The 21,262-nt window shown below is 53.9% G+C and overlaps 1 protein-coding gene across 1 annotated transcript in view; it reads left to right on the top strand.

Annotated features, from left to right (window-relative positions):
* The window catches only part of ARMH3 (armadillo like helical domain containing 3), a 211,937-nt gene that overhangs the window by 11,918 nt on the left and 178,757 nt on the right, over positions 1–21,262 (top strand). The window contains exons 2-4 of the mRNA XM_068258854.1: positions 1,956–2,074; positions 9,409–9,465; positions 9,782–9,928. Coding sequence (XP_068114955.1) covers positions 1,973–2,074; positions 9,409–9,465; positions 9,782–9,928 — 306 coding nt within the window. The 5' untranslated portion in view covers positions 1,956–1,972. The remainder of the gene's footprint in view (positions 1–1,955; positions 2,075–9,408; positions 9,466–9,781; positions 9,929–21,262) is intronic.

The raw sequence follows: 21,262 nt of genomic DNA, 5'->3' as shown, positions 1-21,262 counted from the left end.
GCGTTCGGAACGTCGGGGTAAACGCTCCCATTCAAGTGAATGGGAGCGTTTACACCGAGCTTTTGCACGCTTTTACCCGAACGCGGCGCTCGGGTCCCGATTTTTGCGAGCGTTCGGGCTGCCCCTGGAAGTAACATGTAGCTTCCAGGGAGCGGCCAACCGCGACGGCTAATGTTCCCCTAGGGGAAAAAAATTACCACGACTGCATCAGAACACGACCGAAGGCTACTGAAAGCCTGACCGCGCAGCCGCCGCAACGCCCCCAGACGCGACGCTACGCAGACGTCCGTCTGAACCAGCCCTTAAGTATAGGAAAAATGCAATAAGGCAACCACTGGCCGCATCCCATAGCAGCTCGGTTTCCGATGACCATGGCCGGGTCTCTAAGCATTCTGATTGGGTTCTGCCTTTTGCCCGTCTCGTAAATCCGTGGAGGGTGCCACACCCAGGTTTGTGACTGATGACCGTGGCTGGGTCTCAAAGCATTCTCATTGGGTTCTGCATTGTGTCCTTATTTCCGTGGAGGGTGCCACGCCCAGGCTTGTGTCTGACCGTGGCCGGGTTGCAAAGCATTCTGATTGGTTTCTGCATCTTGCCCGTCTCTTATTTCTGTGGAGGGTGCCACGCCCAGGCTTGTGTCTGATGACCGTGGCCGGGTCACGAAGCATCCTGATTGGTTTCTGCATCTTATTCGTCTCTTATTTCCCTGGAGGGTGCCACGCCCAGGCTTGTCTGATGATCAGAGGTGTAACTTTGCTGGTTGTTGTGTTCTTGGCCACATTCGTACATTGCTTCCTGTGTGCCTGGCTGGCACATGGCAGTACTTGTAATACGCCACACACCTGGCACAGTGAGTAACCCTTTGTGCCTCACTGGCATCCTGTGCCTATCAAGAGGCAGGGAGCAGTGTTGTCCCATAGAGCTCGCCTATGATGCAGTACCAATGTTCCCTATATTGACAATTATTCGCATTGTACAATGTGGTCCTCACGGAGGCCATAGTTTGATTTTCATGAGTGAAAGATTTTTTTTTTCTCATTCTCTCTGCCAATATATTAAATTGAAACGACTCACATAAGGCCTCTGCGGAAGCGTCAGCATAGCCACGACACGCGTCAGATAAACGTTGTGTTGATGTTCTGCCGTTTAGGGCAGGTGGTGATTTCATCTGTAGATTCTGCAGTCCAAAAATGTTTCATGCTGATGTCTGTATAGAGCTGATGGACAAGTAAGTACTGAGGGCTGAGCCATGAGATGAAAATAATTCCAAGTGGATGCAGGATTATGCAAATTTAGTATGCAAAGGTATGCAGCCTGAAAATGGACCAATCGAATCAGGCCAAATTGGAAGTTGATTGGTCCATTTTCAAGCTGTAAAAAATGTGCATATTGAATTTGCAGAATCCTGCATCTCTTTAGGCCCATACACACGTCGGACTTTTGCGGACGACCGGTCGTTTGAACGTCCCGTCGTTCAGTCGTCCGCATGCGAAATCGGGCGTGTGTACAGACTGTCGTTCAGGTGATAAGACTGAGTTTGAGCGATCCGCCCGGCTATGGCTTGACTATGTTTTTTTTTAGAGACATTATATTGTACAATGTTCTCCCCAGGCACTAGTTTTGGTGGCCACCCGGCTGTCATCTGCCCACCTCCTCCTCTGCTGTAAGCAGAGAAGCACCGGCCCTGCATTTTCTCATCTCGCCCCACCCGGCTACTTTTTTCATGCCACCCAGCTGGAAAAATATTCTGGGGAGAACACTGTTGTATATTTGTGACTCCAGAAATAATATTGAACTTATTATGTACGGAATGGAATTCATTTGGTTTTACCCCCAGAAATCCTCTCTCTGTTCTGTTTTCTTAATTAATTTGTTTGACAATGAATGAAAATCATTTGCCTATAAATGCGTAATAAAGTGCTTCCTGTCATGTGACGTTGTCTCCACCTTCTCAGCGGATTATGCAGACGCCATGGCACAGCCAGAGAAGAAAGTAGGACTGCTGCGGAAGTCATCGGCCTCTAAGAAGCCCCTGAAGGAAAAGGTGGTTCTGATGTACGATGAGATCTTCACGGTAAGGCCCATTCCCTGCATGTTGGGGGAGGGGGGAGGAGCCATGTCCATAGTGGCCGCTGTTTATTGGATGGAGGATGCGGGTGCTGCCCAGCTTACATCTAACTTGTCTACTGCACTTCCTGTATCGGGTGTTCCTGAACTTCCTGTATCATGTCTTCCTGAACTTCCTGTATCATGTCTTCCTGAACTTCTTGTATCATTGTATCATGTCTTCCTGAACTTCCTGTATCATGTCGTCCTGAACTTCCTGTATCATGTCTTCCTGAACTTCCTGTATCATGTCTTCCTGAACTTCCTGTATCATGTCTTCCTGAACTTCCTGTATCATGTCTTTCTGAACTTCCTGTATCATGTCTTTCTGAACTTCCTGTATCATGTCTTCCTGAACTTCCTGTATCATGTATTTCTGAACTTCCTGTATCGTGTGTTCCTGCATCGTGTGTTCCTGCACTTCCTGTATCCTGTGTTCCTGCCCTTCCTGTGTCGTGTGCTCCTGCCCTTCCTGTGTCGTGTGCTCCTGCCCTTCCTGTGTCGTGTGCTCCTGCCCTTCCTTTGTCGTGTGCTCCTGCCCTTCCTTTGTCGTGTGCTCCTGCCCTTCCTGTGTCGTGTGCTCCTGCCCTTCCTTTGTCGTGTGCTCCTGCCCTTCCTGTGTCGTGTGCTCCTGCCCTTCCTGTGTCGTGTGCTCCTGCCCTTCCTGTGTCGTGTGCTCCTGCCCTTCCTGTGTCGTGTGCTCCTGCCCTTCCTGTGTCGTGTGCTCCTGCCCTTCCTGTGTCGTGTGCTCCTGCCCTTCCTGTGTCGTGTGCTCCTGCCCTTCCTGTGTCGTGTGCTCCTGCCCTTCCTGTGTCGTGTGCTCCTGCCCTTCCTGTGTCGTGTGCTCCTGCCCTTCCTGTGTCGTGTGCTCCTGCCCTTCCTGTGTCGTGTGTTCCTGAACTTCCTGTGTCGTGTCTCTTTCTGCACTTCCTGTATCGTGTCTTCCTGAAATTCCTGTGTCATGTGTTCCTGCACTTCCTGTGTCATGTGTTCCTGCACTTCCTGTGTCATGTGTTCCTGCACTTCCTGTGTCGTGTGTTCCTGCACTTCCTGTGTCGTGTGTTCCTGTACTTCCTGTGTCGTGTGTTCCTGCACTTCCTGTGTCATGTGCATACCTCCCAACATTTCAACTTTACAAATTGGGACACAGGCCACACCCCCTAACCACACCCCCAAAATCCCTAGTCACGCCCACCATTTTAAGAAAAATAAATATTTTGTATTTTATTTCCGAAAGGGGGGGGGGGGGTGGAGCGTGAGGGTGCCCGTGGGTGGGGAGGAGGGGAGAGAAAAACCTGATCGAGGCACCAGCTGCGGGGGATCCCGTATGCTATTTGGGCAGGGTGGCCGCTATTTCTCCCTCCCTCCCTCCTAATGTGCCCCCCAGTGTCCCCCCTGCAGAGATAAATGCGCAGCAGCGGAGCGGGCTGTCATAAATCTTACCATTGCCTCTCCGACTACCGGGACTTCATCTGGTCTTCTCGGCTTCCTGTGACGTCACAGGAAGCCGGAAGCCTAGAAGAGCCAGATGCCGGTAGTCGGAGAGGCAATAATGACAGCCCGCTCCGCTGCTGCGCATTTATCTCTGCAGGGGGGACACTGGGGGGCACATTAGGAGGGAGGGAGGGAGAAATAGCGGCCACCCATCACAAATAGCATACGGGATCCCCCGCGGCTGGTGCCTCGATCAGGTTTTACCCCCAGGATCCCCCAGCGGGCGGGACACAAGGGGGGGTAGCGCGGGATGGCGGGAGGGGCCCCCCCAAATCGGGACTGTCCCGATGAAAACGGGACGGTTGGGGCCACTGCGTGTGTTCCTGCACTTCCGGTATTGTGTGTTCCTGCACTTCCTGTGTCGTGTTTTCCTGCACTTCCTGTGTTGTGTGTTCCTGCACTTCCTGCGTTGTGTGTTCCTGCACTTCCTGCGTCGTGTGTTCCTGCACTTCCTGCGTCGTGTGTTCCTGCACTTCCTGCGTCGTGTGTTCCTGCACTTCCTGCGTCGTGTGTTCCTGCACTTCCTGCGTCGTGTGTTCCTGCACTTCCTGCGTCGTGTGTTCCTGCACTTCCTGCGTCGTGTGTTCCTGCACTTCCTGCGTCGTGTGTTCCTGCACTTCCTGCGTCGTGTGTTCCTGCACTTCCTGCGTCGTGTGTTCCTGCACTTCCTGCGTCGTGTGTTCCTGCACTTCCTGCGTCGTGTGTTCCTGCACTTCCTGCGTCGTGTCTTCCTGCATTTCCTGATTCGTGTCTTCCTGAAATTCCTGTGTCGTGTCTTCCTGAAATTCCTGTGTCGTGTGTTCCTGCACTTCCTGTGTCGTGTGTTCCTGCCCTTCCTGTGTCGTGTGTTCCTGCCCTTCCTGTGTCGTGTGTTCCTGCCCTTCCTGTGTCGTGTGCTCCTGCCCTTCCTGTGTCGTGTGCTCCTGCCCTTCCTGTGTCGTGTGCTCCTGCCCTTCCTGTGTCGTGTGCTCCTGCCCTTCCTGTGTCGTGTGCTCCTGCCCTTCCTGTGTCGTGTGCTCCTGCCCTTCCTGTGTCGTGTGCTCCTGCCCTTCCTGTGTCGTGTGCTCCTGCCCTTCCTGTGTCGTGTGCTCCTGCCCTTCCTGTGTCGTGTGCTCCTGCCCTTCCTGTGTCGTGTGCTCCTGCCCTTCCTGTGTCGTGTGCTCCTGCCCTTCCTGTGTCGTGTGCTCCTGCCCTTCCTGTGTCGTGTGCTCCTGCCCTTCCTGTGTCGTGTGCTCCTGCCCTTCCTGTGTCGTGTGCTCCTGCCCTTCCTGTGTCGTGTGCTCCTGCCCTTCCTGTGTCGTGTGCTCCTGCCCTTCCTGTGTCGTGTGCTCCTGCCCTTCCTGTGTCGTGTGCTCCTGCCCTTCCTGTGTCGTGTGCTCCTGCCCTTCCTGTGTCGTGTGCTCCTGCCCTTCCTGTGTCGTGTGCTCCTGCCCTTCCTGTGTCGTGTGCTCCTGCACTTTCTGTGTCGTGTGCTCCTGCCCTTCCTGTGTCGTGTGCTCCTGCCCTTTCTGTGTCGTGTGCTCCTGCCCTTCCTGTGTCGTGTGCTCCTGCCCTTCCTGTGTCGTGTGCTCCTGCCCTTCCTGTGTCGTGTGCTCCTGCCCTTCCTGTGTCGTGTGCTCCTGCCCTTCCTGTGTCGTGTGCTCCTGCACTTTCTGTGTCGTGTGCTCCTGCACTTTCTGTGTCGTGTTTTCCTGCCCTTCCTGTGTCGTGTCCAGGTCCTCTTCAGCTGCAGTCTATATAGCCAGTCATTAGATTGTATCGCCACATGTCCTCTTCAGCTGCAGTCTGTATAGCCAGTCATTAGATTGTATCGCCACAGGTCCTCTTCAGCTGCAGTCTGTATAGCCACTCATTAGATTGTGTCGCCACAGGTCCTCTTCAGCTGCAGTCTGTATGGCACTCCCTCCACCGTAGCTGCGCTATTCTAGACGATACTCTTCAGTAATTGCGGGAACAATGGAGTCTGTCTCTGGAGGTTATGCAAAGCGTGCAGTTTTTAGACTTTCCGAGGTTTCCATGGTGACTGAGCTGCGTTGCCATGGCATTCAGTTAATGACAGGTGTGATAATGAGAGGATTGCTCGCCATCCTGCGCCGGTCACCTGGCCGGGGAAACCGCTCACCGCGATCACAGGCGGAACACTGCGGAGCTTGTTCCCCTTCCAGGAACGCCAATTACCTCTCATTACCGGCCTATTTATAGACGCAGGGAATGCCGGTCACATGACTAATGTATATAATCTATAACTCCGCTCCGGGAAATATGTGGACTTGGATAGCGGGATAAGCTGTGAGGATACCGGGCCCTAATTAACTGCACTTATCTCCTAAAACAGGGAACGCACTACACACAAACGGCAAAACGCACACCATTCTACTGGCTAGTGAAGTCAGTAGCCTCGCGCTGGACATGCATGCGTTCGTTCACGTTTGCGTTTTTTCTGCGTTTTCCAAATGCAGTTTTCGGCTTTCTCCTGCATGCTCACATGCAGTACAAGCCGCCGCAAACGCGGAAACGTATGCGGAAAAACGTATGCGTTAAACGCGAACGCAATAACCTGGGAAGCGCAGGGGAATACAGCCCTGCAAGTGTGTTCCCTGCTTTAGGCTGGCTTCACATATGACATAGCGTGAAAAAGTAGCGTTTTATACCGGTGTGTTTGCGATTTTGTAATGCGTTTTGCATCTGGGAATCGCAGGTGTGTTTTCAATGCTTTTGGTGCGTTTGCGGTCCGCTAATTGAAAACGCATTTGCATTTTCTATGCCTATTGCATGCGTTTGTTTTCCTTCTGCGTTTTAAGCAAAATAACCAAGAAGAGGAAGCGGAAATACATAATCAAGATTGAAAACCCCCAAAACGCATATAAAACATCATTTAAATCGCTATGAATATGCGTCAGCGTAGACGTTCATTATGTGCGTTTTGGCAGCCAGGCTGGATAATAGGCAACACTACCAGCATTTGCGAAACGCTTACTGTAAATCGCAGAGCACCGCATCTTTTTCTGCTTCCCATTGACTAACATTTCTGCGTAAAACGCAGCGTTTCTGCTATGTGCGCTCCCGGCCTCAGTCTTCTCATCTTCTGCAGTTGTGTCTGCTATGTGCGCTCCCGGCCTCAGTCTTCTCATCTTCTGCAGTTGTGTCTGCTATGTGCGCTCCCGGCCTCAGCAGACACAACTGCAGAAGATGAGAAGACTGAGGCCGGGAGCGCACATAGCAGACACAACTGCAGAAGATGAGAAGACTGAGGCCGGGAGCGCACATAGCAGACACAACTGCAGAAGATGAGAAGACTGAGGCCAGGAGCGCACATAGCAGACACAACTGCAGAAGATGAGAAGACTGAGGCCGGGAGCGCACATAGCAGACACAACTGCAGAAGATGAGAAGACTGAGGCCGGGAGCGCACATAGCAGACACAACTGCAGAAGATGAGAAGACTATGTGCGCTCCCGGCCTCAGTCTTCTCATCTTCTGCAGTTGTGTCTGCTATGTGCGCTCCCGGCCTCAGTCTTCTCATCTTCTGCAGTTGTGTCTGCTATGTGCGCTCCTGGCCTCAGTCTTCTCATCTTCTGCAGTTGTGTCTGCTATGTGCGCTCCCGGCCTCAGTCTTCTCATCTTCTGCAGTTGTGTCTGCCATGTGCGCTCCCGGCCTCAGTCTTCTCATCTTCTGCAGTTGTGTCTGCTATGTGCGCTCCCGGCCTCAGTCTTCTCATCTTCTGCAGTTGTGTCTGCTATGTGCGCTCCCGGCCTCAGTCTTCTCATCTTCTGCAGTTGTGTCTGCTATGTGCGCTCCCGGCCTCAGTCTTCTCATCTTCTGCAGTTGTGTCTGCTATGTGCGCTCCCGGCCTCAGTCTTCTCATCTTCTGCAGTTGTGTCTGCTATGTGCGCTCCCGGCCTCAGTCTTCTCATCCTCTGCAGTTGTGTCTGCTATGTGCGCTCCCGGCCTCAGTCTTCTCATCCTCTGCAGTTGTGTCTGCTATGTGCGCTCCCGACCTCAGTCTTCTCATCTTCTGCAGTTGTGTCTGCTCTGTGCGCTCCCGGCCTCAGTCTTCTCATGTTCTGCAGTTGTGTCTGCTATGTGCGCTCCCGGCCTCAGTCTTCTCATCTTCTGCTGTTCAGTTGTAAAAGTACCAAAAAGTAGACAGAAGAGTAATAATGATTCTGAGCCTTTCCTGCTGGCTGGCGGCTGAGAAGGCATTTTATTGGGATAAGGGCCTCGAATGCAATTAACCATTTCTCCTCAGTTTTCTCCTGGGTGATCATTGTTCATTTTCTTTTTAAAATAACGTTGGTTTTTTTAGCACAATTAAAAATGTACGAAAAAGTAGGTGAAAAACGATTATCAAAATTATTTTGAGTATTTTCTTCTTTGCTGATGGTTAAAGTGGATCTGAGATAAACTTTTACTCATTGCATAATTGTGTTCCTTTCATATAGTTTATAGGGCATTCCTCAAGCCAAATACTTTTTTCTTTTTGTTTTAATACTCTAATTTCCTATAAACTAAACAAGCCTCGCCCACAGGTTTTCACAGTGCCTTGGCATTTTCAGACAGTAGCAAGGGCTTATGGGAGCTCAGTCTGGGCAGGAAGAGGTGTTATTAGCCAGAGATTTCAGAGGCAGAGGGGAGGGGAGAGGAGGGAGGAGGAGTTGATAGCATCTCCAGCCCTCAGCCTGTGACAATGTGACAAACAGAACATGACTGCCCTCATTGTATCACAGGAATAAATAATCATAAACTGTTGAAGCTGTTTGCAGCTAGATATGCTGTGTAAACTATCTAAACTTTAGATAAGATATATAGACAAGTTACTTGTTATAGTTAGTTTTTCATCTCGGATGCTCTTTAGAGAGAGTCTGAAGCGAGAATAAATCTCGCTTCAGAGCTCATAGATAGCAGGGGCATGTATGCCCCTGCTAGACTGCCGCTATCCCGCGGCTTTACGGGGGTCCCTTCACCCCCAAATCCCCTCCGTAAAGGGGGGGAGCACTTCCGCATTGGGGCAGGGCTAACCGCCTCAGCCCTGCCCCACACGCGTCTGTCAGATGCGTATCTCCGCCTCTCCCCGCCCCTCTCAGTCTTCCTTCACTGAGAGGGGCGGGGGGAGAGGCAGCGATGCGCGTCTGATAGACGCGACTGGAGGCAGGGCTGCAGCCGTTAGCCCTGCCTCCAGGAAGGGAAGATTTACGACCAACTATACGACCAAGGTTTGCAGGGGGTGGGTTTGGGGGTGAAGGGACCCCCGTTTAGCCGCACGATAGCGGCGTTTTAGCAGGGGCACACGTGCCACTGCTAACTATGAGCTCTGAAGCGAGCATTTTATAGACAAGTCTGAAAATATCTCCCAGGAGAAAAAGGGAATTGAATGAAGGTGAATGGTAACCTCTAGCTGTAGTAAACTCAGTGCTCAAGTCCCAATAATTCACCTTTATAAATATATATTGTGTGACCAATTCTGATAGAGTAAATGTCTGATATAGTAAACTACTGTTCCAGGTCTCTTGGCGTTTACCATGAAGGGATTGTACTGTAGTGTGAGAGGTTACCTACACAATCTGTTCATAGTATGCAGAATGGTGGTGGTCAGGATTGGATGTGTGTATGGGACACTCTGCCTGGCTATAGCTGAACAGGGTGTCTGTACAGTGCTCATTCCTGAAACTATCATGGTAACGATTATCAATGTTCTCTGTGGGACAGGAAGTTGCAGAAGTGTCTATGGACATAAGTAATAATCTATTGCAGCTTCTGATCCCTTCCCATAATGAATAATCCTGTATGTATTACTTTGTGTGTTTCAGAAAGATGATCCAACCAAGTCCAACCCACGCTTCTGGGATGAACTATTCCTGATGAAGGTATCTGCTGTCCTTCTTTATTCTCACCATAGCTCTCCATTCTACCCCTTCCCCCTGTCTGTGGTCTCTCCCTTCTCACATACCCCCCCCCCCCCTTCCCCCATTGTTCTCAGGGGTTATGGCTTGTATTAGGTGGCAGCCCCCAGTAATAATTAGCAAATCATTTTCCTAATCAGCTATTTAGCTCCACCCAGGAGGAACTTCTTCCAGCAGCTATGACCAGCTCCCACTTCCTGTTCCTGAGGGAAGCTGATTGGCTGATGGTGCTCAGGGGAGTGTTTCCTAAATTGTGTGTTCCTCTCCTGTATCCCTGCAGGTCAATCTGGAGTACCTGGAGGCCAAGCTGGAGTCTCTGGATGGGGAAGAACTGATGAAGATTAAGGATAACATTAACAGCCTCTTCCAGCACTGCATCCAGGCTCTGCAGGCCGAGCACCAGATCCGGGTGGTGAATGCCTTGCAGGTACGGCAGCTAACGCTTGTCTAGCAAGGCATTGTGTGCCAGGTACACCGGCTCACATCATCGGTATAATTCAATATACATAAACTGCTACAACCCCTGACAACACTCAATAATTCATATACCGGGGCCTCCAGAAAGGAAAGACCATATGATGTATTTTATTGTAGATACCCCAAATCCTCTGATGGTTTCTCCACAGACTCGCCCCCTTTATTCAGCATTTATCATATCTTATTTCCAGGCTGTTTAGTTAATTTAACACAGGGGTCTCAAACTCGCGGTCCGCGGGCCATTTGCGGCCCTTGATACAATATTTTGTGGCCCTCGCTGGCAAAAGCTTCCTTATAGTTCGCTTCAGTGCTCCCAATAATCCGCCGCATCCCCGCCGCTAAACGAGGGCTGCAGAGCCCCCAAATCGCCCGGGGGGCAATCCGCCGGCATTTTCTGGAAGGGGCAGAGCTTTCAGCTTCAGCTCTGCCCCTCCTGACATCAATCGCCGCACGGATCGTCGCCTCTCCCCGCCCCTCTCTGTGAAGGAAGAGTGGGAGGGTCGAGCAGAGGCGGCGATGCGCCACGATTGTGAAATTCCTTATGCGCCCAGCCTCATCCGGACTTTGCCTCCTGCAGGTAAATTGAGTTTGAGACCCCTGATTTAACAAATCATCTAAACAAAGCACCTATTTATCACTAAGGTACTTTGTTTGTAGAAGGTTCACAGTTTCAGAGCACATAAAAATAACTCAATGGCAACACATAGATGTGTAAGATAACATTTCATGAGTACCGTATATTCCGGCGTATAAGACGACTGGGCGTATAAGACGACCCCCAACTTTTCCAGTTAAAATATAGAGTTTGGGATATACTCGCCGTATAAGACTACCCCTCTTCCAACGCACATCACATTAAAATAAAAATAAAAATCATATACTGGTGCTATATATGGACAAGGACAGATTCTGGTGCTGTACTGTATGTGTTACCCAGTATATAACAGTATAAAGTCAATTGACTGGTTGGATTGGTCAACTCTCCCTCTCCATAAGTGGATTGGTCAGCTCTCCTTGTGTACCTGTTTATCAGAGCGGTATGGAAGAATAGATTGCGCTGTGCCCATAAAACCCGCCTCTTTCACCTGCCTGGCCCCGCCCTTGTATCATATTTACCTCCTTTTCTGCCTCTTCGATCTCGCATATATGCGCCTGCGCCGCTTCACTACAGTCCTCAGCAGCCAGATCTGAGAGGTGGTAACAGGAGGATAGGGTGTATCACCCGGCATCAATGACACCCGGCGTATAAGACGACTCCCAACTTTTCAGAAGACTTTCAAGTGTTAAAAAGTAGTCTAAAGCTGGCCACTAATGGTCCAACTTCTAGCGAAAAATCGTTCGAGCGATCAGAAATTCTGATCGGACGAAAAATCGTTCACTACACCATCAACTAACCAATCATTGCTTCCGATCTATCACGACCACCAAGAAAATCCAAATTTTCGTTCGACGAAAATTCATTCGGGCGACATTTTTTTCACACGTTCATAATCGATTGTGTCCACCAATGGAGATTTACAACCAATCCGATCAGAATTTCTGATCGCTCGAACGATCTTTCGCTAGAAATTGGACCGTTAGTGGCCAGCTTTATACGCAGGAATATACAGTAATACTTCGCTACGGATGATGGTAGTAAGTTCACAAATAGTCCTGAGGGGCCCCATATGCCCTGATAGGCATCTCAGGTGTAGTGGACCCAGGCAGAGCTGCTGGCGACAGAACAATTCTGGAAGAAGCCACAGATTTAGGGTGTTGTCCCCATTTTATAGTCCCAACGAACAAAGAAACGGCCAAAAACCAATCATCCATGTCTTTCGGGCATCTTTCCTTATAAGGATATGTCCATCGGTCCAGTAAGGTACATTACATATGCTTAAAAGAATGTCCTATATAAGGAAGTGGTCAGCAGTATAGGAAAAGGCTGAAATAAAGCAATGGTAGCTAGTTACATGCTGAAACATAATATCATATTCCCTGCAGTTGGCTGAACCACATCATCAATGTACCCCTGCACATGCCTCCAGTCACTTTGTTGTATTAGCCTCACACTACTCACCTATGGCTTGGAGGGGCGGGGGGGGGGGGGGGGGGGAGGGTGGTTTCATGTTAATGCTGCTGATAGTGTCGGTGCTTGAATTCTGCACAGACAGTACGGTATACCCAAATACTCCCGCCTGCCACTGTTTAGCAATGATCAAGCAGACAGAGTCAGGAGGAGTTCACTGCCCCCAGGAGGAGTGTCACGTGACCCTAAATCCACCTCTGCATGTCATGTGACTGATGCCTCCTCTGTGTGTCCCATGACGCTGAGGATCCCTCCCTGTAAACCAGAAGGAAGTGCAATGTGACATGCAAGGCAGTGAACTCCTTATGAAGTTGTCCGCTTGTTCAGTGCTGAACGATAACAATAATATTTTTATAGTGCTTTTCTCCTTGGGGACTCAAAGCGCTGTGACCTGCATTATGCAGTCTCAAAGGCTAGGGAACAGAGGTGGGGCATTGCAGTACTGGGATGATGTGTGAGCTGTGGGGGGCATTGGCTAGGAGTCTGGCTGCAGCATTCTGTACTAGCTGTAAGGGGCGCAGAACCTTATCTGTAGATCCGATTAACAGGGCGTTGCAGTAGTCTAGGCGGGAGGATACAAATGCATGAACCAGGGCAGGTAGGTCTTCAGCTGGGATTAGGTGTTTTATTTTCGCTATATTTATTAGATGGAAGAAGGAAGACTTGACGACAGCTGATACCTGCTGTCTGAGTTTTAGATTTCCATCCAGGATCACCCCAAGGTTTTGCACAGAGTCTTTATACTCTCCCAATTGCTAATTTGAGGTGGTGGGCGTTTTGAACTTTATCCATCATGTGTGGACCACCTACCACCAACACCTCTGTTTTGTCAGCGTTCAGCCTCAGCCAGCTGGTGTTCATCCAATTTTGTAAATCCACTAGACACGCATTTATGGATGCTGATGGGTCTTGGGTGCCAGGCTTGAAGGACAGATACAGTTGTGTGTCATCTGCATAACAATGGTATCCTAGGCCATAGTTCTGGATTATTTTGCCCAGTGGGAGCATGTAGACTGCAAAGAGTAATGGAGATAGCACAGAATCCTGTGGTACTCCATAGGCAAGTGGCACTGGATTAGAGTAGTGTGTGCCCAGACATACTTGCTGTGTCCTGCCAGATAGGAAGGTCTGAAACCAGCTAAGAACAGTACCCCTTAGGCCACAGTAATTCTTCAGTCGCTGGATTAGTATTTCATGATCCACAGTATCAAATGCTGCAGACAAGTCAAGAAGAATCAGAATTGAGCAATCACCCTTGTCCCTTGCAGTAAGTAGATCATTCATTACTCGGACTAATGCTGTTTCAGTGCTGTGCCTTTTCCTGAATCCTGACTGAAAAGTATCAAAGATGTTGTTATCTGTAAGCCTGGCTTCTAGCTGGTTGGCGACTGCTTTCTCGATAACTTTTGATAGGAATGGTAAGTTCGCCACAGGTCTGTAGTTGGTTACAGAATCAGGATCTAGTGATGGTTTCTTCAAGAGGGGTTTTATGATTGCTTTCTTTAGTTCTTCTGGGAAAAGTCCACTTTGCAAGGAGCACTGAGTGATTTTGTGAAGTGCTGGCCTGATCAGCTCTGGGCACTGCATTAAGGATCCAGTTGGGCCAGGATCCAGGTCGCAGGTAGTGGGGCAGAGACTTTGAATGAGAATTCCAAAATCTTCTTCACTCAGAGTGTCAAAGACTTGCCATGGTGGTACGGTAGTAGGCAGATGCAAAGTCCAGTGGTCAATTGATGTTGGTGTAATGCTGGCACGGATGGTAGACACCTTGTTTGTGAAGAAGGCAGAGAATTCTTCACACCTTTCCCTGGAGAATGTGGTTGGGGCTTTTAGGCAGGAAGGATTGCAGAGTGATTTCACTGTGTGGAAGAGTTGAGCAGCTCTGTTGATATTTTGTGCGAGATAAAGTCTGATTTTTTCTTGGTTATTGCTTGTTGGTATTGTCTGAGGTGTTGAATTAGGCTAGATTTGTGCTCCTCAGACCCTGATTTACGCCACTGTCTTTCTAGTCTGGCAGTCGGGAGTATTCGGATTTTCTGAATCGGCTGTGCCAAATTCGAACACTAGCTTCTGTACAAACAGTTACATGCGTTTTGCAGCCATGTGACAGCAGCAGGGGGAGAAGAGGTTACTCTAACACAGATGCAAGTTACATTATGCAGCAAGAACACCCTGCAGGCAAACAGCCCTTGCACCCCTGTGCCCCATCTGACCTGACGCAGGGGGTTCCTGGTGGCTGGATGTGTGGTGTATGGGGTGTGGCACCCTCTGACGTGACGCATGGGGTTCCTGGTGGCTGGATGTGTGGTGTATGGGGCGTGGCACCCTCTGACCTGACACAGGGAGTTCCTGGTGGCTGGATGTGTGGTGTATCGGGCGTGGCACCCTCTGACCTGACGCAGGGGCTTCCTGGTGGCTGGATGTGTGGTGTATGGGGTGTGGCACCCTCTGACCTGATGCAGGGGGTTCCTGGTGGCTGGATGTGTGGTGTATGGGGCGTGGCACCCTCTGACGTGATGCAGGGGGTTCCTGGTGGCTGGATGTGTGGTGTATGGGGTGTGGCACCCTCTGACCTGATGCAGGGGGTTCCTGGTGGCTGGATGTGTGGTGTATGGGGCGTGGCACCCTCTGACCTGACGCAGGGGCTTCCTGGTGGCTGGATGTGTGGTGTATGGGGTGTGGCACCCTCTGACGTGATGCAGGGGGTTCCTGGTGGCTGGATGTGTGGTGTATGGGGTGTGGCACCCTCTGACCTGATGCAGGGGGTTCCTGGTGGCTGGATGTGTGGTGTATGGGGCGTGGCACCCTCTGACCTGATGCAGGGGGTTTCTGGTGGCTGGATGTGTGGTGTATGGGGTGTGGCACCCTCTGACGTGATGCAGGGGGTTCCTGGTGGCTGGATGTGTGGTGTATGGGGCGTGGCACCCTCTGACCTGATGCAGGGGGTTTCTGGTGGCTGGATGTGTGGTGTATGGGGTGTGGCACCCTCTGACGTGATGCAGGGGGTTCCTGGTGGCTGGATGTGTGGTGTATGGGGTGTGGCACCCTCTGACCTGATGCAGGGGGTTCCTGGTGGCTGAATGTGTGGTGTATGGGGCGTGGCACCCTCTGACCTCACGCAGAGGGTTCCTGGTGGCTGGATTTGTAGTGAATGGGGCGTGGCACCCTCTGACCTGACACAGGGGGTTTCTAGCAGGGCCGGGCCGAGGCATAGGCTGGAGAGGCTCCAGCCTCAGGGCGCAGTGTAGGAGAGGGTGCAGAATTCATTCAGCTGCATTCCTAATTGTGTTTGAAGCAGAAAGAAATAAGAAAAGGGGATACATAGCAGTGACTGCAAGCCAGATAACTAGATATTAAGGTGTTGGGAAGGTTGTGGGCCCTGGGGTGCCTCTTAGTGTAATAGCAATCAGTGTGTGATGGCTGGGGTGGCAGGGATGGAGGGGCCTCTTAGTCTAATAGCAATCAGTGTGTGATGGCTGGGGTGGCAGGGATGGAGGGGCCTCTTAGTCTAATAGCAATCAGTGTGTGATGGCTGGGGTGGCAGGGATGGAGGGGCCTCTTAGTCTAATAGCAATCAGTGTGTGACGGCTGGGGTGGGAGGGATGGAGGGGCGCACTTTAGTGTCTCAGCCTTGGGTGCTGGAGGACCTTGTCCCGGCTCTGGTTTCTAGTGGCTGGATGTGTGGTGAATGGGGTGTGGCACCCTCTGACCTGACGCAGGGGGTTCCTGGTGGCTGGATCTGTAGTGAATGGGGCGTGGCACCCTCTGACCTGACACAGGGGGTTCCTGGTGACTTGATGTGTGGTGTATGGGGCGTGGCACCCTCTGACCTGACGCAGGGAGTTCCTGGTGGCTGGATGTGTGGTGAATGGGGTGTGGCACCCTCTGACCTGACGCAGTGGTTCCTGGTGACTTGATGTGTGGTGTATGGGGCGTGGCACCCTCTGACCTGACGCAGGGGGTTCCTGGTGGCTGGATCTGTAGTGAATGGGGCGTGGCACCCTCTGACCTGACACAGGGGGTTCCTGGTGGCTGGATGTGTGGTGTATGGGGCGTGGCACCCTCTGACCTGACGCAGGGGGTTCCTGGTAGCTGGATGTGTGGTGAATGGGGCGTGGCACCCTCTGACCTGACGCCGGGCGTTCCTGATGGCTGGATGTGCGGTGAATAGGGCGTGGCACCCTCTGACCTGACGCTTGGGGTTCCTGGTGGCTGGATGTGTGGTGTATGGGGTGTGGCACCCTCTGACCTGACGCAGGGGGTTCCTGGTGGCTGGATGTGTGGTGTATGGGGCGTGGCACCCTCTAAACTGACGCAGGGGGTTCCTGGTGGCTGGATGTGTGGTGTATGGGGCGTGGCACCCTCTGACCTGACGCAGGGGGTTCCTGGTAGCTGGATGTGTGGTGAATGGGGCGTGGCACCCTCTGACCTGACGCCGGGCGTTCCTGATGGCTGGATGTGTGGTGAATAGGGCGTGGCACCCTCTGACCTGACGCTTGGGGTTCCTGGTGGCTGGATGTGTGGTGTATGGGGTGTGGCACCCTCTGACCTGACGCAGGGGGTTCCTGGTGGCTGGATGTGTGGTGTATGGGGCGTGGCACCCTCTAAACTGACGCAGGGGGTTCCTGGTGGCTGGATGTGTGGTGTATGGGGTGTGGCACCCTCTGACCTGACGCTTGGAGATCCTGGTGGCTGGATGTGTGGTGTATGGGGTGTGGCACCCTCTGACCTGATGCAGGGGGTTCCTGGTGGCTGGATGTGTGGTGTATGGGGTGTGGCACCATCTGACCTGACGCAGGGGGTTCCTGGTGGCTGGATGTGTGGTGTATGGGGTGTGGCACCCTCTGACCTGACGCAGGGGGTTCCTGGTGGCTGGATGTGTGGTGAATGGGGCGTGGCACCCTCTGACCTGACGCAGGGGGTTCCTGGTGGCTGGATGTGTGGTGTATGGGGTGTGGCACCCTCTGACCTGACGCAGGGGGTTCCTGGTGGCTGGATGTGTGGTGAATGGGGCGTGGCACCCTCTGACCTGACGCAGGGGGTTCCTGGTGGCTGGATGTGTGGTGTATGGGGTGTGGCACCCTCTGACCTGACGCAGGGGGTTCCTGGTGGCTGGATGTGTGGTGTATGGGGCGTGACACCCTCTAAACTGACGCAAGGGGTTCCTGGTGGCTGGATGTGTGGTGTATGGGGCGTGGCACCCTCTAAACTGACGCATGGGGTTCCTGGTGGCTGGATGTGTGGTGTATGGGGCGTGGCACCCTCTGACCTGACGCAGGGGGTTCCTGGTGGCTGGATGTGTGGTGTATGGGGCGTGGCACCCTCTAAACTGACGCAGGGGGTTCCTGGTGGCTGGATGTGTGGTGAATGGGGTGTGGCACCCTCTGACCTGACGCTTGGAGTTCCTGGTGGCTGGATGTGTGGTGTATGGGGCGTGGCACCCTCTGACCTGATGCAGGGTGTTTCTGGTGGCTGGATGTGTGGTGAATGGGGCGTGGCACCCTCTGACCTGATGCAGGGGGTTCCTGGTGGCTGGATGTGTGGTGTATGGGGTGTGGCACCCTCTGACCTGACGCTTGGAGATCCTGGTGGCTGGATGTGTGGTGTATGGGGTGTGGCACCCTCTGACCTGATGCAGGGGGTTCCTGGTGGCTGGATGTGTGGTGTATGGGGTGTGGCACCATCTGACCTGACGCAGGGGGTTCCTGGTGGCTGGATGTGTGGTGTATGGGGTGTGGCACCCTCTGACCTGACGCAGGGGGTTCCTGGTGGCTGGATGTGTGGTGAATGGGGCGTGGCACCCTCTGACCTGACGCAGGGGGTTCCTGGTGGCTGGATGTGTGGTGTATGGGGTGTGGCACCCTCTGACCTGACGCAGGGGGTTCCTGGTGGCTGGAGGTGTGGTGAATGGGGCGTGGCACCCTCTGACCTGACGCAGGGGGTTCCTGGTGGCTGGATGTGTGGTGTATGGGGTGTGGCACCCTCTGACCTGACGCAGGGGGTTCCTGGTGGCTGGATGTGTGGTGTATGGGGCGTGACACCCTCTAAACTGACGCAAGGGGTTCCTGGTGGCTGGATGTGTGGTGTATGGGGCGTGGCACCCTCTAAACTGACGCATGGGGTTCCTGGTGGCTGGATGTGTGGTGTATGGGGCGTGGCACCCTCTGACCTGACGCAGGGGGTTCCTGGTGGCTGGATGTGTGGTGTATGGGGCGTGGCACCCTCTAAACTGACGCAGGGGGTTCCTGGTGGCTGGATGTGTGGTGAATGGGGTGTGGCACCCTCTGACCTGACGCTTGGAGTTCCTGGTGGCTGGATGTGTGGTGTATGGGGCGTGGCACCCTCTGACCTGATGCAGGGTGTTTCTGGTGGCTGGATGTGTGGTGAATGGGGCGTGGCACCCTCTGACCTGATGCAGGGGGTTCCTGGTGGCTGGATGTGTGGTGTATGGGGCGTGGCACCCTCTGACCTGATGCAGGGTGTTTCTGGTGGCTGGATGTGTGGTGAATGGGGCGTGGCACCCTCTGACCTGATGCAGGGGGTTCCTGGTGGCTGGATGTGTGGTGTATGGGGCGTGGCACCCTCTGACCTGACACAGGGGGTTCCTGGTGGCTGGATGTGTGGTGTATGGGGCGTGGCACCCTCTGACCTGATGCAGGGTGTTTCTGGTGGCTGGATGTGTGGTGAATGGGGCGTGGCACCCTCTGACCTGATGCAGGGGGTTCCTGGTGGCTGGATGTGTGGTGTATGGGGCGTGGCACCCTCTGACCTGACACAGGGGGTTCCTGGAGGCTGGATGTGTGGTGTATGGGGCGTGGCACCCTCTGACCTGATGCAGGGGGTTCCTGGTGGCTGGATGTGTGGTGTATGGGGCGTGGCACCCTCTGACCTGATGCAGGGTGTTTCTGGTGGCTGGATGTGTGGTGAATGGGGCGTGGCACCCTCTGACCTGATGCAGGGTGTTTCTGGTGGCTGGATGTGTGGTGTATGGGGCGTGGCACCCTCTGACCTGACGCTTGGAGATCCTGGTGGCTGGATGTGTGGTGTATGGGGCGTGGCACCCTCTGACCTGACGCAGGGGGTTCCTGGTGGCTGGATCTGTAGTGAATGGGGCGTGGCACCCTCTGACCTGACACAGGGGGTTCCTGGTGGCTGGATGTGTGGTGTATGGGGCGTGGCACCCTCTGACCTGATGCAGGGGGTTCCTGGTGGCTGGATGTGTGGTGAATGGGGCGTGGCACCCTCTGACCTGACGCAGGGGGTTCCTGGTGGCTGGATGTGTGGTGTATGGGGTGTGGCACCCTTTGCCCTGACGCAGGGGGTTCCTGGTGGCTGGATGTGTGGTGAATGGGGCGTGGCACCCTCTGACCTGTCGCCGGGCGTTCCTGATGGCTGGATGTGTGGTGAATAGGGCGTGGCACCCTCTGACCTGACGCTTGGGGTTCCTGGTGGCTGGATGTGTGGTGAATAGGGCGTGGCACCCTCTGACCTGACGCAGGGGGTTCCTGGTGGCTGGATGTGTGGTGTATGGGGCGTGGCACCCTCTGACCTGACGCTTGGAGATCCTGGTGGCTGGATGTGTGGTGTATGGGGTGTGGCACCCTCTGACCTGACGCAGGGGGTTCCTGGTGGCTGGATCTGTAGTGAATGGGGCGTGGCACCCTCTGACCTGACACAGGGGGTTCCTGGTGGCTGGATGTGTGGTGTATGGGGCGTGGCACCCTCTGACCTGACGCAGGGGGTTCCTGGTGGCTGGATGTGTGGTGTATGGGGCGTGGCACCCTCTGACCTGACGCAGGGGGTTCCTGGTGGCTGGATCTGTAGTGAATGGGGCGTGGCACCCTCTGACCTGACACAGGGGGTTCCTGGTGGCTGGATGTGTGGTGTATGGGGCGTGGCACCCTCTGACCTGATGCAGGGGGTTCCTGGTGGCTGGATGTGTGGTGTATGGGGCGTGGCACCCTCTGACCTGATGCAGGGGGTTCCTGGTGGCTGGATGTGTGGTGTATGGGGCGTGGCACCCTCTGACCTGATGCAGGGGGTTCCTGGTGGCTGGATGTGTGGTGAATGGGGCGTGGCACCCCCTGACCTGACACAGGGGGTTCCTGGTGGCTGGATGTGTGGTGTATGGGGCGTGGCACCCTCTGACCTGACGCTTGGAGATCCTGGTGGCTGGATGTGTGGTGTATGGGGCGTGGCACCCTCTGACCTGACGCAGGGGGTTCCTGGTGGCTGGATGTGTGGTGTATGGGGCGTGGCACCCTCTGACCTGATGCAGGGGGTTCCTGGTGGCTGGATGTGTGGTGTATGGGGTGTGGCACCCTCTGACCTGACGCAGGGGGTTCCTGGTGGCTGGATCTTTAGTGAATGGGGCGTGGCACCCTCTGACCTGACGCAGGGGGTTCCTGGTGGCTGGATGTGTGGTGTATGGGGCGTGGCACCCTCTGACCTGACACAGGGGGTTCCTGGTGGCTGGATGTGTGGTGTATGGGGCGTGGCACCCTCTGACCTGACACAGGGGGTTCCTGGTGGCTGGATGTGTGGTGTATGGGGTGTGGCACCCTCTGACCTGATGCAGGGGGTTCCTGGTGGCTGGATGTGTGGTGTATGGGGCGTGGCACCCTCTGACCTGATGCAGGGGGTTTCTGGTGGCTGGATGTGTGGTGTATGGGGTGTGGCACCCTCTGACCTGACGCAGGGGGTTCCTGGTGGCTGGATGTGTGGTGTATGGGGCGTGGCACGCTCTGACCTGATGCAGGGGGTTCCTGGTGGCTGGATCTGTAGTGAATGGGGCGTGGCACCCTCTGACCTGACACAGGGGGTTCCTGGTGGCTGGATGAGTGGTGTATGGGGTGTGGCACCCTCTGACCTGACACAGGGGGTTCCTGGTGGCTGGATGTGTGGTGTATGGGGCGTGGCACCCTCTAAACTGACGCATGGGGTTCCTGGTGGCTGGATGTGTGGTGTATGGGGCGTGGCACCCTCTGACCTGACACAGGGGGTTCCTGGTGGCTGGATGTGTGGTGTATGGGGTGTGGCACCCTCTGACCTGACGCAGGGGGTTCCTGGTGGCTGGATGTGTGGTGTATGGGGCGTGGCACCCTCTGACCTGATGCAGGGGGTTTCTGGTGGCTGGATGTGTGGTGTATGGGGTGTGGCACCCTCTGACCTGATGCAGGGGGTTCCTGGTGGCTGGATGTGTGGTGTATGGGGCGT

Source organism: Hyperolius riggenbachi, chromosome 10 (genome assembly GCF_040937935.1).
Source record: "Hyperolius riggenbachi isolate aHypRig1 chromosome 10, aHypRig1.pri, whole genome shotgun sequence".
In the NCBI taxonomy this organism is placed as follows: domain Eukaryota; kingdom Metazoa; phylum Chordata; class Amphibia; order Anura; family Hyperoliidae; genus Hyperolius; species Hyperolius riggenbachi.
Note: the sequence above shows the minus strand (reverse complement) of the source record. Positions and strands in the feature narration are given on the sequence as shown.